The 21,993-nt window shown below is 43.5% G+C and overlaps 1 protein-coding gene across 1 annotated transcript in view; it reads left to right on the top strand.

The window, feature by feature from the left end:
- The first annotated feature begins 1,955 nt into the window (after positions 1-1,955).
- Positions 1,956-21,993, top strand: part of Cog6 (component of oligomeric golgi complex 6) — a 34,463-nt gene continuing 14,425 nt past the window's right edge. Inside the window, exons 1-12 of the mRNA XM_021158642.2 lie at positions 1,956-2,150; positions 3,599-3,742; positions 5,316-5,387; positions 6,231-6,289; positions 8,501-8,612; positions 9,647-9,729; positions 10,072-10,142; positions 11,870-11,963; positions 16,975-17,103; positions 17,179-17,270; positions 18,958-19,022; positions 21,246-21,337. Of these exons, the coding sequence (XP_021014301.1) occupies positions 1,998-2,150; positions 3,599-3,742; positions 5,316-5,387; positions 6,231-6,289; positions 8,501-8,612; positions 9,647-9,729; positions 10,072-10,142; positions 11,870-11,963; positions 16,975-17,103; positions 17,179-17,270; positions 18,958-19,022; positions 21,246-21,337 (1,166 nt within the window). The 5' untranslated portion in view covers positions 1,956-1,997. The remainder of the gene's footprint in view (positions 2,151-3,598; positions 3,743-5,315; positions 5,388-6,230; positions 6,290-8,500; positions 8,613-9,646; positions 9,730-10,071; positions 10,143-11,869; positions 11,964-16,974; positions 17,104-17,178; positions 17,271-18,957; positions 19,023-21,245; positions 21,338-21,993) is intronic.

Below are 21,993 nucleotides of genomic sequence, written 5' to 3'. Positions count from 1 at the left end.
CAAACCTTGGTCAGCTAACGGTCTGGAAAAGACAGAAAGCTTGCATTCCAGCAACAGCTTAGTGACAGTTGTGGGAATAAGAACTATAGTGTTTACCCATTTTATTCTGCTTGCTTTCTTGAGGAACAGCTTCTATAGGATTGGTTATTCATGGTTACTTTACTGCTATTGAGGCAAAAGTTGATGCACAGCAAAATCTTGACTTGACTTGAGTACAAATACAGATTGGAGTAAGGCCCCCGCCCATGCAAATACTGAACAAAAATGTCAGATTTTTTAAATTAATTAATTTATTTATTTATCATGAGGAACTTAGGAGTTATACATTTTTATTGCTATAGACTTTGCATGGGGGAATTAATCAATTATTTTAAAGAAGTGGTAGCAAGAAAGTTGTTATTTGAAGAGAATATACAAGGCATATAGAAGTTGATAAGGGTTACAAGGTCTGACATCCTTGGAAGAGTGGTGCTGTGGTCTGAATGCTTGTGTTTCCCTAAAATGCAAACACTGAATTCCTGGTCTCTGCTGTTTGGAGGCTGAACCTTGAGCTATGACTAGATGAAGAGGGCAAGTTAGTTATGATCTTATAAAACAGCTCTCAGAGAGCCAGCTCATCTCTCAAATCTATCAGATGAGGTTAGCAGCACAAACATGCCCATCCATGAACAAAGAAAGGGACCCCTGCAGAGCCCAGGGCCCTTGGTGCCTTGACTCTGGGCCTCTCATCCTCCAGAACAATCAGAAATAAATTTCTATTGTTTGTAAGCTACCAAGTATAGAGCATTTTGCTGTAGTAGCTGAAAAGGATTAAAGAAGATTGCAGGAATTAGTATATAGAGATTTGAAATTTGGGGTGCCTGTGCCCAGTAACATGTTATGGCGAGAAAGTTGCTACCACAGAGCAACTGCCAATAAATAAGACTAGTTCAATAATGTGAATCTGAACTTGCAGGTCTAATCAAAAAGATCCGTTAACACTATCACAGTATGGCCATTATTGATAATTGCCACCATGTTTTGTAAATCAAAAAGTAATATCGCAGGCTGAAGAGATGGCTCTTTGGTTAAGAGCACAGCTGCTCTTGTGTAAGACCTGGGTTCAGTTCTTAGGACCCCGGATTGAAACCATCATAGCCCCAGCTCTAGGGAGACATGACGCCCTTTCTGGCCTCCACTGGGACAGCATATATAAAGTGCACATCCATGCATGCATGCATACACACATACACACATGCATACAGGAGAAACACTTTCTTGCTCACTGCTTTCCAGCTACACTGCCTTTGGTCAGTTTGTGAGAATGCAAAGTTCCTTGTTTCTGGGCCTTTACATGTAGGCTTTCTCCTATTAGGAGATTTCTCACAGCTCTGGGTCTCTTTTAAATCTGAGATTAAAGGCCAGGTCCTTCCAAGCCTTCTTGAGTAACCACTTTGCCTGCATTTCATTTCTTTCCTCTGTCTCTTCATTGACTTCTGTTTACTGTCTTGTTTATTATTTATGTCAGTGCACACCAGCAGCCCTGGCAAATATTCTAGCTTCGATTGATGCTTTTCAGAAAGATGAATTCAGATAAAGGACATTTAATTGCAATCAGTTCTGTTGACCATGCATGCCAGCTACTGGTTTTGGCGTATTTTACATATACTACATTATTACTTTGGCTTTTTTTCCCTCAAGATTCAGATTCCTGAAGTCTCTTTTACAACCTCCAATCTCTTTTTTGTTGTTGTCGTTGGTTTTTTTTTTTTTTTTTTTTTTTTTTTTTTTTTTTCTGGTTTTTCGAGACAGGGTTTCTCTGTATAGCCCTGGCTGTCCTGGAACTCACTTTGTAGACAACCTCCAATCTCTTCTGAGCCTGTCCTCGCCTCCCAGGATTTTAAAGTAAACCGGGCAGGTAGAGCGTCTCGGGTCGCGGTGCGCATGCGCGGCCAGGTGTGCGCATGCGCGAGTGAGTGCACAAGCGCAGTGCTTCCGTTACGCCGGGTCTGTTGGCGATGGCTGACGCCAGCGGGGAGGTAGCTGCGGTCCCCGCCTCCGGGGCCGCCAGTGGCTTCAGTAATGGGGCAGGTGCGACCCCCGCGCAGCCCAACAATCCGCTGTCGCGTAAGCTGCACAAGATCCTGGAGACACGGCTAGAAAATGACAAGGTAATCGGAGGGGGCGGGGCGGACCCCCGGTCTCGGGCAGAAGCTGCTGCTGTCCTAGGCGCAGGGAAGCGCTTTTTGGGGTAGCTGTGCCCTGCCCTTGCGCTCTTGCTGTGTCCTTTACTTGAACTCCTTCCCGCACGCCCTCCCCTTAACCGTCTAGAGCAGTACTTCGCGGCTCTTATCAGAGCTGGCCTGTCTCCCCTACAGCTTTGAGTAGCCAGGTATAGGGGCTGTGCCTACGTGGCACAAAAGAATACAGTAAGGTGGGAGCCGTAAAGACGTGGGTAAAGATAAAGTAAGTGAAAATAAGCTGTCAACAAGAATTTGACTCCTGTGTGTCAAAAACAGAACATTAACATGCTGAGTTATAAATAAAGCCCTGGGCTAGATAGGGTTGTGACATGCTACCAAAAGCCATACCGAGTAGGACAGCTTGGGATGACAAACCCAGTGTTAGCATCAAGAAGAAAATACAAAGCGCTTCTCAAAGCGGACCTTAGGTCCACAAAACATAACGAGAAAAAAACAAAACAAAACAAAACAAAAACATCATGGTCGCTGATTTGAGAAGTTTGCTGCGGGTCTGATGAATAAAACTTTCTGAATCCCAGTGAACCACAGTACTTCAAACCCTGCTGCAAGGACTGATCAACATAGTAGACCCGTTTCTCCAGCACTCCCAACTGCCAGGCACACAAGCCACTCTTTGCAATTTGAGTGACTCGAGCTATAAAGTTTTGCCTGCATTTATCTGACTTCTTACCAGTTGGCTCTCACTTCTTCAAGCATCTTGACAACTTTGTGCAGGAAGAAACACGTTCACAAACAACTGGAAGCTCCCTAAGAGTTCACAGAATCCAGAACTCATGGGCAAAAATGTGTCCTTTGTAAAGGTTTCTGTTTTAATTAATAAAGGTGTTTGAGCTGTTGATTTATAATTGACATTCTAAAATCAGTTTCTTTTGCACCAAACCAGTATAAATGTACATATTTTTATCTCATGATAGTTGGTGCTATAACTTTCTACACTTTGACAATTCACTTACAGTCTCTCAGAACATATACTACATAAAGAATTGCCTTCTCAGAAATGGAGGAGGAATGGAGGGAGGGGAGAGGGACTGGGAGGAGAGTAGGGGAAGGGAAACTGGTCAGGATGTAAAATAAAGTCAAATGAAAAACGGGAATTACCTTCTTTTAAAAATTAACAAATATATTAAAGTCCAAAGCAATTCTGCTGTGTATTACACTTACATATATAATTATATGTAAGTATACTGTTAATTGTGTCCTGGAAGTATATTTACTGCTTATTAAGTCAGATATTACTTTTTGAGTAATTTAGTGGAAATAAGTCAATTGAAAATAATTTTATTGAGTTTTGGCTGGATATCAGGAAACTACTGAAGAGTCAGCCCCAATGATGTTCCTTGTTGTCACTTCGGCAGGAGATGTTGGAAGCTCTCAAGGCCCTTTCAGCCTTTTTTGTTGAAAATAGTTTGCGGACTCGAAGAAATTTACGTGGTGATATTGAACGCAGAAGCTTAGCCATCAATGAAGAGTTTGTAAACATCTTCAAAGACGTGAAGGAGGTATGTAACTTCTTTTAATGTTTATGGAGAGCTATATGTTTGGTGTTTTGATTTTTTTTTTTAATTAAATTGCAATGTTATCTGATAATGGTCAACTAGAAGCCAAATTAAAAGCTTTTGTTTGAATTATTGTCATTTCTAAATTCTTTATCTCTATTAAAAACTTACAATATTTATTTTGAGATATTATGTTAAGAATTGTATTTTCTTAATAAAAATAATCACATTTTGTCAGTGGCTTTCCAGAGGAGATATTACCTCATTTAGTGCACTCCTGAGGTGATCACTCCTTCACTGGAAAGTGATTAGTACTGGGTTAGTTTTGTCAGCTCCTAAGGTAGATAGGTTCCAGGTCAAGGTGATTACTTCAACATGAATAGCAATTCAACATGCTTGACTGTGGTTTATTCAACCATAGGATAAAGATCAGTGTTATTTATTAGGTTGTGCTTTCTTTACTGTGTAATATTTCATGACTATTAATATTACGTTGTTAATGTTGCTATATACTGACGTATTAATGTAGAAATCAGATGGAAGTGATAAACATGGTTTTAGCGAGAGTTCTAAAGTTACTAGGTCTCGTTGATTGAAGGCTAATAATCTCAGGGGTGGAGAGGAACACTTGGTTTTCTGAGTGACGTGAGGAGAGGTAAGTACGTGGATAAAATTACATTTGGAATTGCCCGAGAATAACTCGGTTTATAAGGAGAGAGGAAACATGGATAGGGAAGCAGGCAGACAGGAGAAGCAGGAATGGCCCCGAGTTGATGCTTGCTGGGGTCGGATGGAGTGCATGAGGATTTACAGTGTCGAAGTCTGTAAGAAATCGTTCCTTATAGTGGCCCGTGATGTTCTGTAGCCAGTAGGCTTGCTCAGGGAGCACAGGGAGGTGATTGAGTAAGAGTTAAGATGAAGACTTTATAAATAGGGCTGTGCGTGTAGCTCAGGTGGTAGACTACCTGCCTAGCATCACTCAACAGTAGCATCATCCTGTTGCATTGAATTGCTTTCCTATATTTTGAAAATAAAAGTAATTTTTAAAAGAAATGATGGGGCACTGAGCATGTTAGTTTATGACTTCTAACTTTATGTAGGTATCTTTGAAAAGCACTGGTTCATCTCAGCTGCTAATCTAACCCCCTGTCCAGGGTTAGCTGAACTGTCTCCCTGTCACTTTGTTTGGAGGCCTCTTGACTGTCCTGCACATGTTGTACATTTACTGTTTTGTTCTAAGATCTTTTCCTTCTTAGAAATTAACAGCTAGAACACACACACATACACATATAATTTTACATATAAATATAAATTTGAAGTACATATAAATTGGAATAATTAGGCCTAGCTACTATACTTCTTAACTATATGGTTATTCTTAAGTTCTTAAGATATGTAAACAGATACTCATTTGTTTAAGTTTTTTATTTTGTTTTGTTTTGTTTTCATATACCTTCTAAAATAAATGGACCAGTATCTTAATGCAACACACAACAAAAATTGTGGGATGTGGCGTAAAAATGACATTTTCCTTTATGCTGTGTACAGTAGTCGATGTTACTTTTTCCCCTTTCAGGAACTTGAAAGCATCAATGAAGATGTACAGGCCATGAGCAGCTGTTGTCAGGACATGACAAGTCGCTTACAGGTACCTTACAGTGGCTGGATTCTAAGGTAGCCCCTGGAAAAAGTGAGGCTTCAAAAGTGTATGAACACCTGACATGTAATGTAATGATGTGTAGGGAGCTCATATTACAAGTGTTACTGTTTTCAGAAGAGCGCAAAACATGAGAGCCCTTGTGTTTCTCTACCAGGTTTGGCCTTTCTCCATTGAGTCCGTCCACCGGCTGCTGGCGCCTGATTTGTCGTATTCTATAGTTTGGGGTTTTGAGATTTTTGTTGGGTCACTTGTGCTTTCTTGGGAACTGATTCATAGATGACTGGCTAATCTTCGGATAGCTTGTTGTTGTTCACCAAATTTCACTTGTGGTTTTTTTGGTAATGGCTTAAAAGGGGGCAGGAGAGCATTTCTTGGTATGAAACTTGGGCAGGAACAACCAAGTCTATGTCTCCAGCACCTGTTCTTCAGGTCCTGTGTTATCTGGCTCTGAGACTTGATTCCCATCAGCTGCGCTGTTGAAACCGGTACCCCTAGATACCAGTGACATAATTTACGGCCCCATTTAGAGGTTTTATAGCCTGCAACTCACCCAAGCACAGCGAGAGCCATGTTCTTGCCTCAGCATGCTCCCCAGTGCTGCCGCTTGACTGCAGGGCAGCCGGTCCTGCTGGCCTTGGAGCTTCAGCACTCAGAGGGGACACTTGTTAGAAGGGGAGCTCATGAGCCGGGAAACGTCTGTGCCAATTTCTTGGGCCTTTTTGAGCTCCTTGCCGTTTGTCTGAACTTCAAGACGTGGGGATATTAGCTTTATGAAATATAATGAAGTTGGATACTGATGTATACTGATGTTGGGTGTTTTTACAATTTTAGGCAGCAAAAGAACAGACTCAAGATTTAATAGTAAAGACCACTAAGCTGCAAGCGGAAAAGTAAGTCATCTCTTCATTAATGCAGATTAAGTGGAAAGCGGTAAATATACCAAGTCAAAATGGAAGTAATGTAGAATGTGATTCAAGGCTCACAGAGCACACAGGCGCCTAAGCTATTAATGGGCAACTTCAGCATGGAAACAGTCATTAGGGGCATTATGCCTGGTTCTTGGTGTAAGAGATTCCTTTGTTTGGGAATAGAGGGTATCTGGTATTTGGAATCAGTTGTAGTGATAGGATGTATGGTCAGTGAAGACTGCAGGGGCACCACTTTAACTAATGAAACCAAGGAGAGCAGGTCTTTGTGCCTGGTAATTGGTGCTCAAGATGAATCTAAAGACAGCTCCGAAAAAGGTTGTTAATAAAATGGTTAGTTTCTGTTCAAGGAATTTTATGAAGTTTTGTAATGACTTTTAAACCTGTATAATGATGGTTGGCCCTTTATCTGACAATTAAAGTCCATTAGATGACATATACCTGTCAGCTCTATGTAGAATTCATTAGGGGTTACATGATTGGTTCAAGTAAATACCTGGATTTTGTTTCCCTTTTAGGATCTTGTGTTTTTCATCACAGAGATATTTGCTTTGTGAATTTAAAGTCTTCAGCCTAAAGATATAAGCAACACAAGGCAGATATACCTTGCCATGACTATAATTATAATACTTATCTTTGTTAATTCTCGACAGAATGTTTTCAGTGTAGAATATTGCTACTCTTATGTGTTGGGTAAAGTCTCTGCCACAGATATATCCCAGCCTCAGATTTGCAGTCCTCCTGTTTCCCTGCCTCGCAGGTGGCAAGTGTTGTAATCACAGGCATGTGTCACTGTGCCCTGCCTGCTATACCCAGGATGTATACAGATCTAGGGGTCAGACACTGGCGTGCTGAGTGGCTACATAGGGAGCTCAGGCAGTGTTGGCATTTAGATGAAGACTCTTCCAGTCCCCTGGTCACTGCAGACTGCCTTTTACTCTAGAGAGTTCCTTTTCCTAATTGCCAGATAGCCTATCTCTAACATCCAGATTGAATAGTTTATAATACTGTTCTTATTGTCAAGTAGAAAGGGTGGTATATTAGGGATCTCTAGAGTAACAGAACTTATAAAATGAATCTCTGTCTCTATGGAAAAGAGATTTATTAGAATGCCTTACAGGCTGGGGTCCAGCTAATCAACAATAGCTGTCTATGAATGGAAGGTCCAAGAATCCAGTAGTTATTCCATTCACAAGGCTGAATGTCTCAGCTGGTTGTCAGTATACCCTGGAATCATGAATAAGCAGTCTCTAATGATAGTGAAGGAATGGACTTGGTAGTGAAGGCTGGAGCAATTAGGCAAAGAGGGAGAAAGAGCTTCCTTCTAACATGTCCTTTATATAGGCTTTACATCAGCACAAGGTGTCCAGATTAAAGCTGCATCTTCCCGCCTTAAAGGATCTGGTTTAAGGGTCTATCTTCCCACCACAAAGATTTGAATTGGAAGCGAGTCTCCCCATTTCAAATGATTTAATTAGGAAAAAAATCCCCCATAGGCGTAGTCAGACATTTGGGGTTTAGTTAATTCCAAATGTGGACAAGTTGACAGCCAAGAATAGCCACCACAAATGGGGAAGACCAAAGGTGTTATTACAGGCTAAATCTTTGTCTTCTTTATTTGAAATATTCTCTGTAGATCAGACTGGCCTCAAACCCCAGAGATCTGACTGCCTTTGCCTAAATTTGAAATGTAGGCACATATTTTAATTAGAGACATAGCTTTTTTTATTTATATTCTCATTATCTCTTTGTAACATAAAGTAAAAATGAACAGAACTAATTTTTTGTTTGCTGTGTGTTTTGTGTGAAAACTTTGAGGTCAGGATATGTTAATAAGTAAGAGAAATTGCTTGAAATCAAGAGTGTATTTCTGTCTTGGAAAATACCCTTTGTAAAAGACTGTCAATTGGTGCAGCTGCCATTTGTGAAGATATTTCTTCCTTTACCTATGAACAATACCTTTTTCTGTGTGCAGATATGCAGGGCAGAGCAATAGCAGCTATTTAGGAGTCCTGCATGCTGCTGCTGATCCTGCATCATCTGAGATGGAAACGAGGCTTTCTTGTAGAGAGAGCAGCTTTCACAGTTTTGCTCTGTTCTCTAAGACACTATGTCGGGTATTTACTTTGTAGAGGTGCAGAAGCATGATGTACTTCATATTTCTTCCTGTTACAGCCAAAGACTAGAGATTAGAGCGCAGGTTGTGGATGCCTTTTTGTCCAAGTTCCAGCTGACTTCGGATGAAATGAGTCTCCTCCGGGGTACAAGAGGAGGCCCCGTTACTGAGGTACATTCTTGTCTGCCAGGATCACTTAGAGTGTAGCAATTACAGATGCTACAAGGAAGATGCGATTTTAAAAGCTGAATTTTCACATCTAAGAAGTGATAGTGTGAAAATATTTCTAAATTTGAAATTAAAGCACATATTTTAATTAATTTGGGGTTTTATTTCAAAGTTGTTCAGTCTGGCGTGGTGGCACACACCTGCCATTAATTCCAGCATGTAGGAGGCAAAGTTAGGCAGATCTCTGGTGTTTGAGGCCAGCCTGATCTACATAGGATATTTCTGACATAGAATACAAAGATTTAGCCTGTTATACCATCTCTCAGTATAAACCATGCATATATGTTGTTTTCCTTATTCCTGTTTTCATTAGGATAAATAATAATACATTGTTTATTTTTTCTTTTATAACTTTATCCTGCTTAAATTGGAATTTGCTTATTTCTCTCTCTCTTTTATGCTTTGCCACACTTTGCAGACTGAGTGACAGACCTATAAAGCCTCTTAAATGCTATTTCTTCTTCTTTTTCCTTGAAGTTATGCAATTTGTCCAGAAAGGACTCTTTCGGTCTCTTAACCCTTAAGGCTCCGGTATATTCTTCCTGCCCAGAGTCCCGCCTGTTTGATAAGCATCTCCCAGTCTCTCCTACTGGTGAGGGAGCAGGAATGCACTTGGAGTGCAGATGTAGCAGAGACATAAGGCTTGCAGTCCAGGACTGCAGTCCTTTCACTCGGCCGTGTGCTTGCTGAGGACGGGGACTTAGTCTTTACACATTTCCTATTACAGGCAGCCAGCATAGTATTTGTTACATTGTGGGCACTAGATTAATGGCAGGCTTAAAATGAGAAGAAATACCTATTATGCCTTCTATAAATGCAGATGAAATCTGTAAGACTTCATTGGAATAGAATAGAATAGAACAGAATAGAATACAATTTTGTTTCACCTTTGTAGTGATCTTTTAATTCAGAGTAGTGTACTTTTTCCTGAAAACACAGGTTTGTTTGGTTTTTTAATGACACTTTTAATTTTAAAGGACTTTTTCAAGGCATTGGGAAGAGTGAAACAGATTCATAATGACGTCAAGGTTCTTTTGCGAACCAACCAGCAGACGGCAGGGTGAGTAGGCGCTTGGAGAGCTAGCTGCAGTGGTGCTTGCATTGTAAACATTAGAGTCACTCCGGCTTCTGAAATGATGGTCTTGGAAATAGGAATGTAATCTTCATTAGCCTTTGGGAAATTGGAAGTGTATCGCCTCGTGTGCTTGACGGAAAACAAAAAACTAGTGGGAATTAGCTGATGGAATTACAACTTAATTGTAAACAAATTGCTGAAAAAAATTCCATAAAGTGATAAAAAGTTAGTAAGGGCTAAATTGTTATGTAATTAACCCTGAGTAAATCCTTAGGTACAAGTGTTGACTAAAGTCTGCATTGTAACACTTTTTAATCTCCACTTAAGTTTGCAGATTATGGAACAGATGGCCTTGCTTCAGGAAACTGCTTATGAGAGACTTTACCGCTGGGCTCAAAGTAAGTCACTTTTCCATGTATGTTAATATTGAATTCTTAAAACTTCACCTGGCCTTTATTTGATTTCTTACAAGGTGTTTGTATGCACGTGAGTGTGTGTGCCACAGAGGCCAGGTGGGGTGTGGGACCCCAGGAGGTGGGCACAGGTGGCCATGAGCCTCCTCCCGACACGGGTGCTGGAAGCTAAGCAGCATGCTCTCTTAGCTGCCGAGCCGCCTCTCTGTTGTCTCTGATGCTTTTTACACAGCTGAGCAAACTTTGCATGTTCACATACCATGTTTGTGTGTTTATCAGGAACATTGCTCGGGAGGGGGATAAATGAAGACGCTGTCTCTGCTCTAAAGGAAAACAGCAAAGATGACACTTGTGTCCTGAATAAATCAATGAGGGCAGCACTTGCTGTTTATGTGGCTGTAATGTGACGAATGGTGAACTGTGGTAAATTACCGCGAACTGAGATGCAGTGATGAGGGTGTCATATTGGCAGTCTCGTCAGAAGTCAGGCGCGGTTCTCACCGTGCTAACATTACAGTGTGGAAAAGCCCTGTTGAGGTAGTTTCTCTCCTTCCTCAGTCTGTGTGTTGGACTGGTTGGCTGCTTGCATTTGCAAGAATGAAGTCTTGAGTTTTCCTTGCTGGCTGTCATTAGTGTTCTCACTACTTGCTTAGTCATGTGATCCATCTTCATCGTTGTCTTCTTCCATCCTCACAGCCCACATAGCTGGCCAGTTCCCTCCCGTCTTTCATTTCCCTGTTTCCTGCTTCTGGCTTGTTAATGGCATCCTCTTCTATGTTAGGGCTGGTGATTACCCTGAACTTACTTAGGCAGTTTGGGAACGTGCTCTAATAGCAAGGTCTTTTACTTTCACACCATCTGCCATGTTCCTTTTGCCACGTAAGGCAGTAATTCACAGGTCTCAGGAAGTTGAGTTGTGGCATCTTCATAGCTTACTTTTCCTAGACCCAAAAGTCCCATGGGTGTCTCCAGTGTTGATTCAGGTCCTGGTGGTCCTGTAAGATAGACTGGTGTTTGCAAAATAACATGTTAAACTGGGGAAGGCAGTTACATTGAGTGGAGTGTGAGTGTGTAGTTAGTTGGTAGTAAGCACAGCTGACTGGTGCAAGCGCTGGAGTTAATCCAGTTAGCTGGCTGCTACTGTGTACTGGATGCCTGCTCTTTTGTTGGTTTAAGGTCGAGTCTCCTTGTTTTTCTACCTCTCTTACTGTTTATACAGTCTGCTCTCATGTGGACTGTTCTTTCTCTGTCTGCATCCAAGTCTTAGTCTTCAAGACAGCACGAGGTTCCATGCGCCCCTGGAGCGGTCTACCCCCACTGTGGCACAGTGACTGTCACTGAAAGGCGGCCACTGGGATAGTTAGCACGCATTGACATGCTGCTCTTTTGTGATACAACTTTTCCCATGTTTGTCTTATCCTTGTGGCTGGACTGTACTTCCTCAGTGATGGGGCATTGCCTCCGGTCTCTGTGCTCCCTGAACTTGTAAGCTACTGTTGGCCAGCTGTGCAGCCATGGCTCTCCGAGATGGCAGAGCCATGTTTAGGTGCCTCAGCATCTCAGTCAGCAAGTCCTCAGTTCTTTGAACATAGGGGATTTGCAGGCACTTGGTAGGAGAAACTGAGGCATAAGGTAAAATAGTGGTTGCTGTGGAGGGAAAGGGCGGGCATTGTGAGCAGACTGCCGGAGTTACAGTGCTGATTGTCTTGCAGGCGAGTGCAGAGCACTGACTCAGGAGTCCTGTGATGTGTCTGCCGTGTTATCCCAGGCCATGGAAGCCCTGCAAGACAGGCCTGTCTTATACAAGTAAGCCGTGCTGCTGCTATGCCTTCTGTTACTACCTTGACTTATGGCACTCGTGCCCAACTGCTGCTCAGTGAGCTTCACTCAGTGTGTGTCGTTGGAGCACCAGGTTATTTGAACACTGTGTGTAATAAAGGGAAGAACAGGGTGTCCCTGCAGTACAATTGTCTCTTGGTTATGTGGCAGCTGAGTGGCTTAGTCACTTTGCCATCTCATCAACTCCTTTGGGATTGTACATCACTAAAATCCCTACAGCAACACAGCCGTGGAAGAAGATGACCATGTAGAGATATTATAATATAGTTTCTCTGAGAAGACAAGAGAATATTTACAGCCAGGCATTTTTTTTAAGGTTCAGGTCTCTGATCTTGTAACTACCAGCTAAGATCATCAGACTAATTGTTTGGGTGGGGACCATATGCATTTAACTTGTTGATTTTTAAACTCTGTATTTTACAAAAGTCCGTGCATTTATAAAGCTCTGGAGCAGAGTAAAAGCTGCTGTGAGAACAGCAGGTGTTGATGCTCTGGGGACCACCAGGGGTTCATTCAGAGCCACCCCTGAGGGTCCCCTTTCATCCATGCTTCCATGATTCCATCACAGACCACGAATGCTGGGCCAGGCCAGCTGTGTGCAGTAAGAGCCTCGTGCAGCTTGCACCTACATATTACAGTCAGACGCTTCCTTCAGCTCCTTTAACCTCGAAACATAGTAGAAACAAGCCTGTTTTTGGGTTTTTTTTTTTTTTTTTTTTTGGTTTTTTCGAGTCAGGGTTTCTCCATATAGTCCTGGCTATCCTGGAACTCACTTTGTAGACCAGGCTGGCCTCAAACTCAGAAATCCGCCTGTCTCTGCCTCCCAAGTGCTGGGATTAAAGGCGTGTGCCACCACCGCCCGGCACAAGCCTGTTTTAATAGGATGAGTCCTTGATGGTCTGAATGCCATGTCCCAGGTGGCCCAAGTGTCCTGTGATAGGTGAGGAGGATGTCCATCAGGGTGCACTTCCTCAGGGAAACGTGTACAGTGAGCCCCACCCGGGTTGAAGAGGTGTTTTCTTGCAGGGAGCAGAATATTCTACTTGGAGGGAGTCGTGGGTGTGAAGATGTGAATTGTTTGGGGAGGGGTGAACTGGCTGTGCACGGACGAGCCGGTGCTGACTGCTGAAGAGCAGCTCTGCAGTCCCCTTGCAGTTGCTAGCACTGGCAGTGATTGCCACAGTCTGTGGTTCCTGGACACGTGTACTTGATTCTAAGCGAGTGCTGTGTGAGCTGCAGTCTGCCCTTGTTCAGAGGCTAAGGTTTTCAGTGCCTCACTGCGGACTCCCAGACAGGCACTCCCTGTATACCAGGGACATCTGTCTGTCCTACTTCCTTTGCCCCTTCAGTTCCTAGCAGACCTTGGTTCAGAGGAAGGGTTTTTAGAGGTGGGGGATTATTTTTACAGTTTGCTAAACTTGGCTATCTGTCTGGCTTATTTTGCTTAAAATGACATCTCTGGTTCCATCCATTTTTTTGCAAAGGAAAAGGTTTCATACATCTTTGTGGTTATTAATGCTTTGTGCTACATATGTACCAAATCATCTGTTGATGGGCACCTAGATTGATTTATGTCTTAGGTCAATGTTGGGTGTCTTACCACTGAACTTTGTTTATCATTATTATTATTGTTGTTGTTGTTGTTGCTGCTACTATAATTGTTGTTTTGTGAGATGGGATCCCTCACTTACTCTAGAGCTCACACATTCAGCAAGACCAGCTGGCCAGTGAGCTGCAGGAATTCTCTGTTTCTCCTTCCTCAGTACTGTGATGTAAGGTGTTAACTGCCATGCCCAGCTTTTTACATGAGAACTGGAGGCCTGAGCCTAGATCCTTGTGGTTGTGTGGCAGGTCCTCTTTCGATGAGCCATCTCCCCAGGCAGCAGGTACTGCGCTTTCAGAGTCAATTCTTGAGTCAGATATCCTGAAGGAGCCCTTCGCCCTCTATGCACCTTTGTTTCTAGTTGCAGTGAGGTTGGTAATGGTGCCTGTTTCCCAGGGCCATGGAGGGCTCATTTCACAGGTGCCTAATTCATGCTGAGCATGTCACTGAATGTAAGACATTTCTAACCAGTGCAGAGACAGACTGAGACTGCAGCCTAAGAGACAGGCCGAGACTGCAGCCTAAGCAGGGGTCTGTAAGCCAACAAGGACAGTAGAGGAAGAGAAAAGAAACGTAGACTTGCTCTGCAGAGCACGGCCCACCAAGAGTGATAGAACCTGGACAGCTGTAAGCAATGTTGGAGGTTGAGGAAGGTAGGTCTCAGGCACTACTCATTAGGCTATGGTGAATGCTGAGAAAGGGAAAACTGCCTTTTCTTAAGGAATCATTGCTCAGTGCCTGTGTCAGCTGTAGGATGTTTCCTGTTACAGCCTGTGCAGTGTCTGAACTTCATCTGAGTTAAGTTTCCTGTTAACAGCAGGTGGCAGTGTAGGAACCTCATCTAAGCAGTGTGTAGCCCTTTCAAGTGAATAAATACCATGCACAAGAACATGTCAGCTGAAGTCCTTGAGAATGTGGCCTGGTTTGTGTTTCTTAGTAGTTTCAACTGTATGCTAATGTGCTCTGTTAATGACCACTGTACCAATCACTACCTTTCCATTGTTAACACAACCTGGGGCCACCTGGAAAGAGAGCCCCAGAGTGGAATTACCCACATCATGCTGGCTCTGGCTGTGAGTCTGCCGGGGTGAGGGGGCATTGTCCTGACTGCTAACAGCCATAGGAGGCCATCTGCATGTGGTGGCACCAAATGGACTGAGTGTGAGCAGAGTAAGAGGGAAGAATGCTTGCTGAGCTAAAGCATCGAATGAGGCAGCAGTAGGTGCATCTTCCCACTCAACTGTGGTGTGGTGTGGTGTGGTGTGAACTCCTTCAGGTTCCTGCCTTGACTTCTCAGAAGTGGCAGACTGTGAGCTAAAATCAAGTCGTTTCTCTCCAGATTTGCTGTAGGTCAGAGTGTTTTTATCACAGCAGCAGAAATGGAACCCGAGCAGCTGTGCACACATACTGCTTTTAAAGCTGAGTATAAATGGACACTTTTTTTTTTCCCGAGACAGGGTTTCTCTGTGTAGCCCTGGCTGTCCTCGAACTCATTCTGTAGACCAGGCTGGCCTCGAACTCAGAAATCCACCTGCCTCCGCCTCCCAAGTGCTGGGATTAAAGGCGTGTGCCACCATTAAAACATATTGCTAACCCTTTCTCCTGAAGAGTATACGTTACCTCCCTCAGGAGGTAGAACTTGTACAAAACTGATGCTTTATTTTGCTTTATGGGTTTGTGTTGCATTCTAAAAAGGAGATTCTGCAGTATTCTTTCCTTTTGATTTGCTTTTGGAACAGAAGGTTAGAATATTTATGTATTTTGAACATTCAGTCTTATAAAAGCTACGTTTTGAATTTTTGGCCTTTGTTGGGAAAGTCCTATTTAGTTTTCATTTGTCTCTAAGAAAGATGTTCCATGTCTAGAGATGGTTGAAGGTTCTTTCTGCTTCGTGCTGATTTTTCCTAAATTATATTTATCCTGCAAGAGGATTGACCTTAATGTTAAGTGAGACTTTCACATTCTTGTACAGGTTAAATCTCAGTGTTCCCCAGGCCTGATACACATGTTCCTTCTGAGCACTGAGTGGTTTCAGGGTATGATGGAAGTGAAGTTTTGGCTCTAGTTTGTCTTAAAATATAGAAAGCAAATGGAAGACATTGTGCAGCAGAGCAAAGCTTTGTCTGACCCCTGCACTTCCCCTCCCTCTGCCCCAATGTATCTGCAGAGATCTCAACACAGGAGAGGTCCGTGTTCCTAACTCCCACTGTCTGTCACTCCACTCTCTTCCCTCACAGTTGGGAATAATGTGACCAGGAAGAGCCCCCAGAAATGCTCTGACATTGTTGGAGGTTTCCTCATAGCTATAAATAATCCAGAAAGCTGTGGAGCCTAAGAAAGTGATTCTTTTACACATCTTGAGGAAACTTTGGTAAATTTTGTTCACTAGTTATTGAATTCATTTTTAATATTTAGGCTGGTAGAATACTGTTCAGGGATTTAAAAATTGGTGGTATGGAATCTGCTGACTTTATGTTATTAAAACTTGGGCTGGTGAGATGGCTCAGTGGGTAAGAGCACCCGACTGCTCTTCTGAAGGTCCAGAGTTCAAATCCCAGCAACCACATGGTGGCTCACAACCATCCGTAACGAGATCTGGCGCCCTCTTCTGGAGTGTCTGAAGACAGCTACAGTGTAAAAAAAAAAAAAAAAACTTTTGCTGTGTATGGAATATAAAAAGGGCATAAAGGATGGCAGGTATATTAGGATACAAGAACAGATCCCATCCATCCACACACACTTAACCCAGATCCCCCTGCACGCTGCTTCATAGCTTTCCTTCTCTGTCACTTCCGTTCCTCCACCATAGAAAATTTCCCCCATCTTCATCAATGATGAATAACTTCTAATGTAAAAGATACTTGCTGTGCATACATAGCCAGTTAATAAATGTACTGAACAACTAATATGTCTCATTTGAGTCAAAATAAGCTTTCAACAATCAGCAATTTAGGATCTGTTTTGGATGCTAAGTGAGAGTAACAGAAGGAGAATTAATTTTTAATATGAATCAAAGGCCTTGGTATTTGGGCTGCAGCATTCTAACGAGCTCTGAGAACTAGGTGTGTGCTCAGAGCACCATGCTTAGCCACTATGGGATCAGGCCAGCTGTCTCCACCACTGACACCACTGCCGCCACTGCTGCGCTGCCTTTGCTCTTGGTCCAAAGCATTCCTTCTTTGAAGGAGCAAAATTTGTACCTTTTGATTGAATTTTCAACATGTTAAAATGACTTACAACTTTTAGTTGCAAGATAGTACTTGTCGAGGAGGGTGTGCCTAATAAAGCTCTCCTGTCTTGCTCATCTTAGATACCGGTAGACTGAAGTGTCTGTTAGGGGAAATAGGTATTTCTCACATCATGTGTTTCTTCTAGGTATACCTTAGATGAATTTGGAACGGCCCGACGAAGCACTGTTGTTCGTGGGTTCATTGATGCTCTTACAAGAGGAGGGCCAGGAGGTACACCTAGGCCCATTGAAATGCACTCCCATGACCCGCTGAGGTATAGTGATTGACACTAGGAGAGAATTAGGCTCTTTCCCCCGGAGCGTCTTTACTAATAGGTGGTTTTCTTTAGGTATGTGGGAGACATGCTGGCATGGCTCCATCAAGCTACTGCCTCTGAGAAGGAACATCTGGAAGCTCTCTTAAAGCATGTAACTGCACAGGGTGAGTGCACATGGCTTCTGTGTTTCCCTTGCTGTCTTCACAGAGATAAACACTTCACACTTAGATGCCACATGAGCATCTTGTTATCCTTAGAGACCCCACCCCCTGACCATTTTACTTACTAGATTTCTGTGCTTTCATCTACTGCTTGGCCATTCAAGTTTAGGGTCTGCCTGTCTTCCAGTGCCCTGCTGCCTTCTGGTAAGATGTGGCTGGAGTGCCAGGCATACATTGGCTTAGACCCTCAGCATCAGGCTCAGAGGCAAGGATGCAGTGAATGGCTGAGTGTTGCTCATGCAGAGAAGGCATAGGAGCAGGAGTGGGAGGTGGTTGGTCATAGTGGTCCGCAGTCTGGAAGTAGAGCGATGATGATGCAGTTGCTGCATCATGGTCATCCACAGTCAGAAGCAGAGAGATGAGCTTGTGTGCACTGGACACTCTGTTCCTTTCCCCACTGGAGTCAGTTTGAGCCCTGTCCGCACCTAGAGAAGCCTGCCTCACCTAAACCACACTGGAAGTGCCCTCGCAGATATAACAGAGTGTTTGTGTCTTGAGCAGTTGTAAAATCCAGTCAAGTCTATGAGAACAGCCATTACAGGAGACTTGTTTTAGAACCTGGGGGTTAGTGTGTAGGTTGAGGGTGTTTTGATTTTGATAGAAAGTAGAGAGAAATACTATTCCTGGAATTGTCTGACTGGCTGGCATAGTGTGGACATACATTACTGTGGTCATAGACTCAGCTCTTCAGTTCTGAGATTTGATGCAGCATATGTCTTAGATTGGTACAAAGTTTGCAGTTTTTGTTTGTGTGAGACATGGTCTTACATGGACTAACTGTGTATCCCAGACTGGCCTCAAACTGTCACTCCTGTCTTATCCTTCTGAGTGCTGGAATTATGGGCCTGAGCCATCGTGCCAGCCAAAGTCTGCACTTTTTTCTTCTGTTACTATCCTTATCACCCAGGTGTAAAAGAATGCATTTCCAGACGGAGCACAGTGGCACGTGCCTTTACTCCCCGCACTCAGGAAGAAGAGGCTGGTGGATTTCTGTGAGTTTGAGGCTAGCCTGATCTACATGTAGTGAGCTCTAGGCTAGCCAGAGCTACATAGTTGGCCATGCCCCCTCCCCAAAGGAAAAAAGAAAGAAGAAATGTGCTTCCTCCAAGAAGTCTTCAGAGAAGTCTATATGAGAGACAATGTTTAGAAGCTTGAAGATAAAATAGGTGAAATTCTAAGCCTCACTCTGAAAATGAAAGTGGTCGCCTGTCCGCCAACCTTTAAAGTGTGTCCTGCCTGGTAATAGTATGAGCAGTGTCAGCCTTTCCTTGGGTTGCAGTGTCAGTTCTCAGCCTTCTGCTCTCAGAGTGAGGCGCTCTCAGAGACACATGCTGCACTTATGAGACCTCCTCCAGTTCTCAGGTCATATTCGGGGGCCTCACAAAAATGTTAACATCATTCACATGAGTTGTCAACATTTGTAGACACATGCCAGTCACCGACACCATCAGACATGGATCAAAAACTACAACTTGTACTGTCCTAAAGACACCTAGCCTAACAAAGGGTTGCTGTTTATTTTAAATGCCATTCATGGAATTCCTCATAGGTGTTTCTGCTGAGTGGTTCTTAAAGCTTATAGAGTCAGGTGTAACTTGGGAAAGCATGATTATGTTGTACTTAATTTTAGGTGTTAAAGAAAATATGCAAGAAGTCGTTGGGCATATCACCGAGGGTGTGTGTCGGCCTCTAAAGGTAAAGGCTCTGGTTTCTCTGTGTGTCAGGGATCTGACCCCAAAGTATTGGCTCATTCTTAGGAGCTCAGTAAAATCAATGAGTGATGTTGTTTTCATACTAATATATAATGATTAATCCAAATATGAACATATTTACCTGTCCCTGTTGCTGCTAAACTACTTGCCATGCCAGGACAGGATTTGGAGTCAGCAGGTCCAGACCTCATTTCAGCCTTGTCCCAGTGCTGAACTCTGCTGTGCTGCAGTATGCTCACGTGGGCCTGTCTCAAGGGTCAAGTGAGGCAGAGGTGGCACGTGGTTCCCAGAGTTCGCATCTGCCACAGACTTCTTCCCACTTACATCACAGTCTCTTTGGAAAGTCAGGAGAGGAACTCAAACTGGAAACTAGAGGCAGGAGTTGAGGCAGAGGCCATGGAGGGGCTGCTTACTGGCTTGCTCACTCTGGCTTGCTGAGTCTGCCTTGTTATAAATTCCAGGACTACCTGCTCATAGATGTCACAGCCCACAGAGAGCTGAGCCTTCCCACATTAGTCATCAACCAAAAACCGTACCAGAGGTTTGTTCACAAGCTAATCTGGTGGGGAGATTTTCTCATTTGACGTGCCCTTTTCCAGAATTACCCTAGCTTCTGTAAAGACTAGCTAGCACTGTTTATTTCCAGGGTTTTTGTGTTTTGTTTTTGATTTCTTTTTTTTTTTTTTTAGAAATGTGTGGTCTAAGTTTATTCCATTGTATGTAGGATGCTCTCTTGTCAGCATCACTTACAAAGCAGAATAATAAACAGAGGCACCAGAATTTGACCTGCCTTCCTCAAGTCCAGGAGTTACAGCCCGCCCTTCTCATAAGTGTTCTGTTTCTTCTAATAAAATCTTTAATGTGCCTGTGTCCCTGACCTCTATAAATTGTACATTCTGTGAAAACAGACGGGAACACCGAGAAAAGAAGTGTGGGAAATGGAGCCGCTTGGCACGTGGCTTGGACTGGGCCTTGTGTGTGCCTAGACAGATGCCAGCAGCACGGAGGGAGCTTGTCAGCATCCCCTTCCTCCCCGCCTTTTCCACCATCTCTTCCCTCCTCCCTCTCCCTCTCTCCTTCCCTCCGTCTCCCCTCCCTCTCTCCCTCCTTTCCTCTTCCTCCCTTCATCTCTCTCTCTCTCCTCTCTTCTCCTCTTCTCTCTCTCTCTCTCTCTCTATCTCTTTCTCTCCCCCTCCCTCCCTCCCTCCCTTCCCTCCCTCCCTCCTCTCTCCCTTCATCTCTCTCTCCCCCCACCCTTGCTCTGGCATTAACAGGACGCACTCCCCACCCTGTGTCCCGGCTTTGCTGCTGTTAGATTGCCTGCAGCTCATGTGCCCTTTGAGCACATGAAGGAGGCCTGTGCCTCCTTCACCCCTTTGTAAGGACCATGATTCACTGAGTACTTGGATGTCAGAGCTGCACCATGAGCTTCCTGGCTGTTCTCTGCTGGCCGGGGTCTTGTCCTCCACCACCAGCTCCATTCTAACCACAGCCATGGCAGTCTTAGTCGCCTAGTTTATTTTTCTCTTGTAACAGGCGTCGTGTATTTTCTAAGACTTGGTTTGCTGAATGGCTGGTATCTTCTGTGGCCTCTGGGAGAAAGGATGTTTCCTTGTGTGCTATTTGTCACTCTCCACTGTTCAGCTGTCGCTGCTGTGACTCCGGGTTGCTTTCCCTTGAGCTCTGGGCTGTTAGCGGTGGGCTTTTGTCACCCTGTCTTCCCTCCTTCCCTCTGTCCCTTTCTGCCTGTCTCTACCCTTCCACTGTTCCCATGTTCTTTCTAAAGAGAGTAAGAATATGAATGTCTTGTTGTCTCTAGATTCCGTAAGGCAGAGGCAGGATTACTGAGTTGGTGTTAAACATTCATCTGCCCAGGAAAACCTGTCTACAGTTAGCGTCCTTACGGTTTAAAAAGACCATGTTTGATGATGCAGAGACAGCGGTGCTGAACCTCAAAGTGGCCTGCTGTAGTTGTTATTACTTGTGTAAGCCGAGTGCTACACATGCTGAGTCGCTTTTAACAGTTTGTATTAGACTGGTTATCTTATGACTTAATATGCAGAATTTCTTTAGAAAGCATTTTGTGATTGCTACAGCAATGAAATTGTCTCTTGAGCATTTTTATGATGTGTCTATATATCCCATCATTAATGAAGAAAAGGTGTACTTTTAAGGAATGTTTAAGGTTTTCTTCATGTTTTCATAGGTTCGAATTGAACAAGTAATACTTGCTGAACCTGGGGCAGTGTTGTTATATAAAATTTCTAACCTCCTCAAGTTTTACCACCACACCATCAGGTAACAATGACAAAGCAGTGAATGTGCTTGTGTCCCCTGAGCTGTCTGTCTGTAGTCAGGACACAGTCTTGTTCCTACTGTGTGTATCACTGAGTGAGACCACGCATAGTAAGTGTGCCAGCATACCTTAGGGGCATCATTTTTTCTCTCCTGCCTTCTCCATGAATGACCACTCACACACTCGCGCACACACACGCACACACATGCACACACACACAATGTACATAACAAAATAGACCTACATAGTCAGCCTTTCTGCATCAGTAAGTGAGATCCATGACAGCTAGAGCCCCTGCATATCCACAGACCAGGACATTGTGAGCATTGTGAGTGAGCTGTGTCATTTGGGCACCAGTGTCCTTAGTTTGTCATTAGTGTTTAGTTTTGCAAGCATGATAGAATAGACATAGCTTAATCTTCTCTCCAGAAAAGTAACTGTATAGGATTTGAATGTAAATTAAAAGGATTAATATTGTTTATATTAACTAATGTTAGAAATTAATATAGTGGCAACTATTCTTTAACTAACTTTTCCTTAAAAAAAACTATACAAAGACCTTTTAAGACTTCAAGGCCAGGCCGGGCGTGGGGCGCACGCCTTTAATCCCAGCACTCGGGAGGCAGAGGCAGGCGGATTTCTGAGTTCAAGGCCAGCC

Source organism: Mus caroli, chromosome 3, assembly GCF_900094665.2.
Source record: "Mus caroli chromosome 3, CAROLI_EIJ_v1.1, whole genome shotgun sequence".
Taxonomy (NCBI): Eukaryota; Metazoa; Chordata; class Mammalia; order Rodentia; family Muridae; genus Mus; species Mus caroli.
This window is presented reverse-complemented; position numbering and strand designations above follow the sequence as displayed.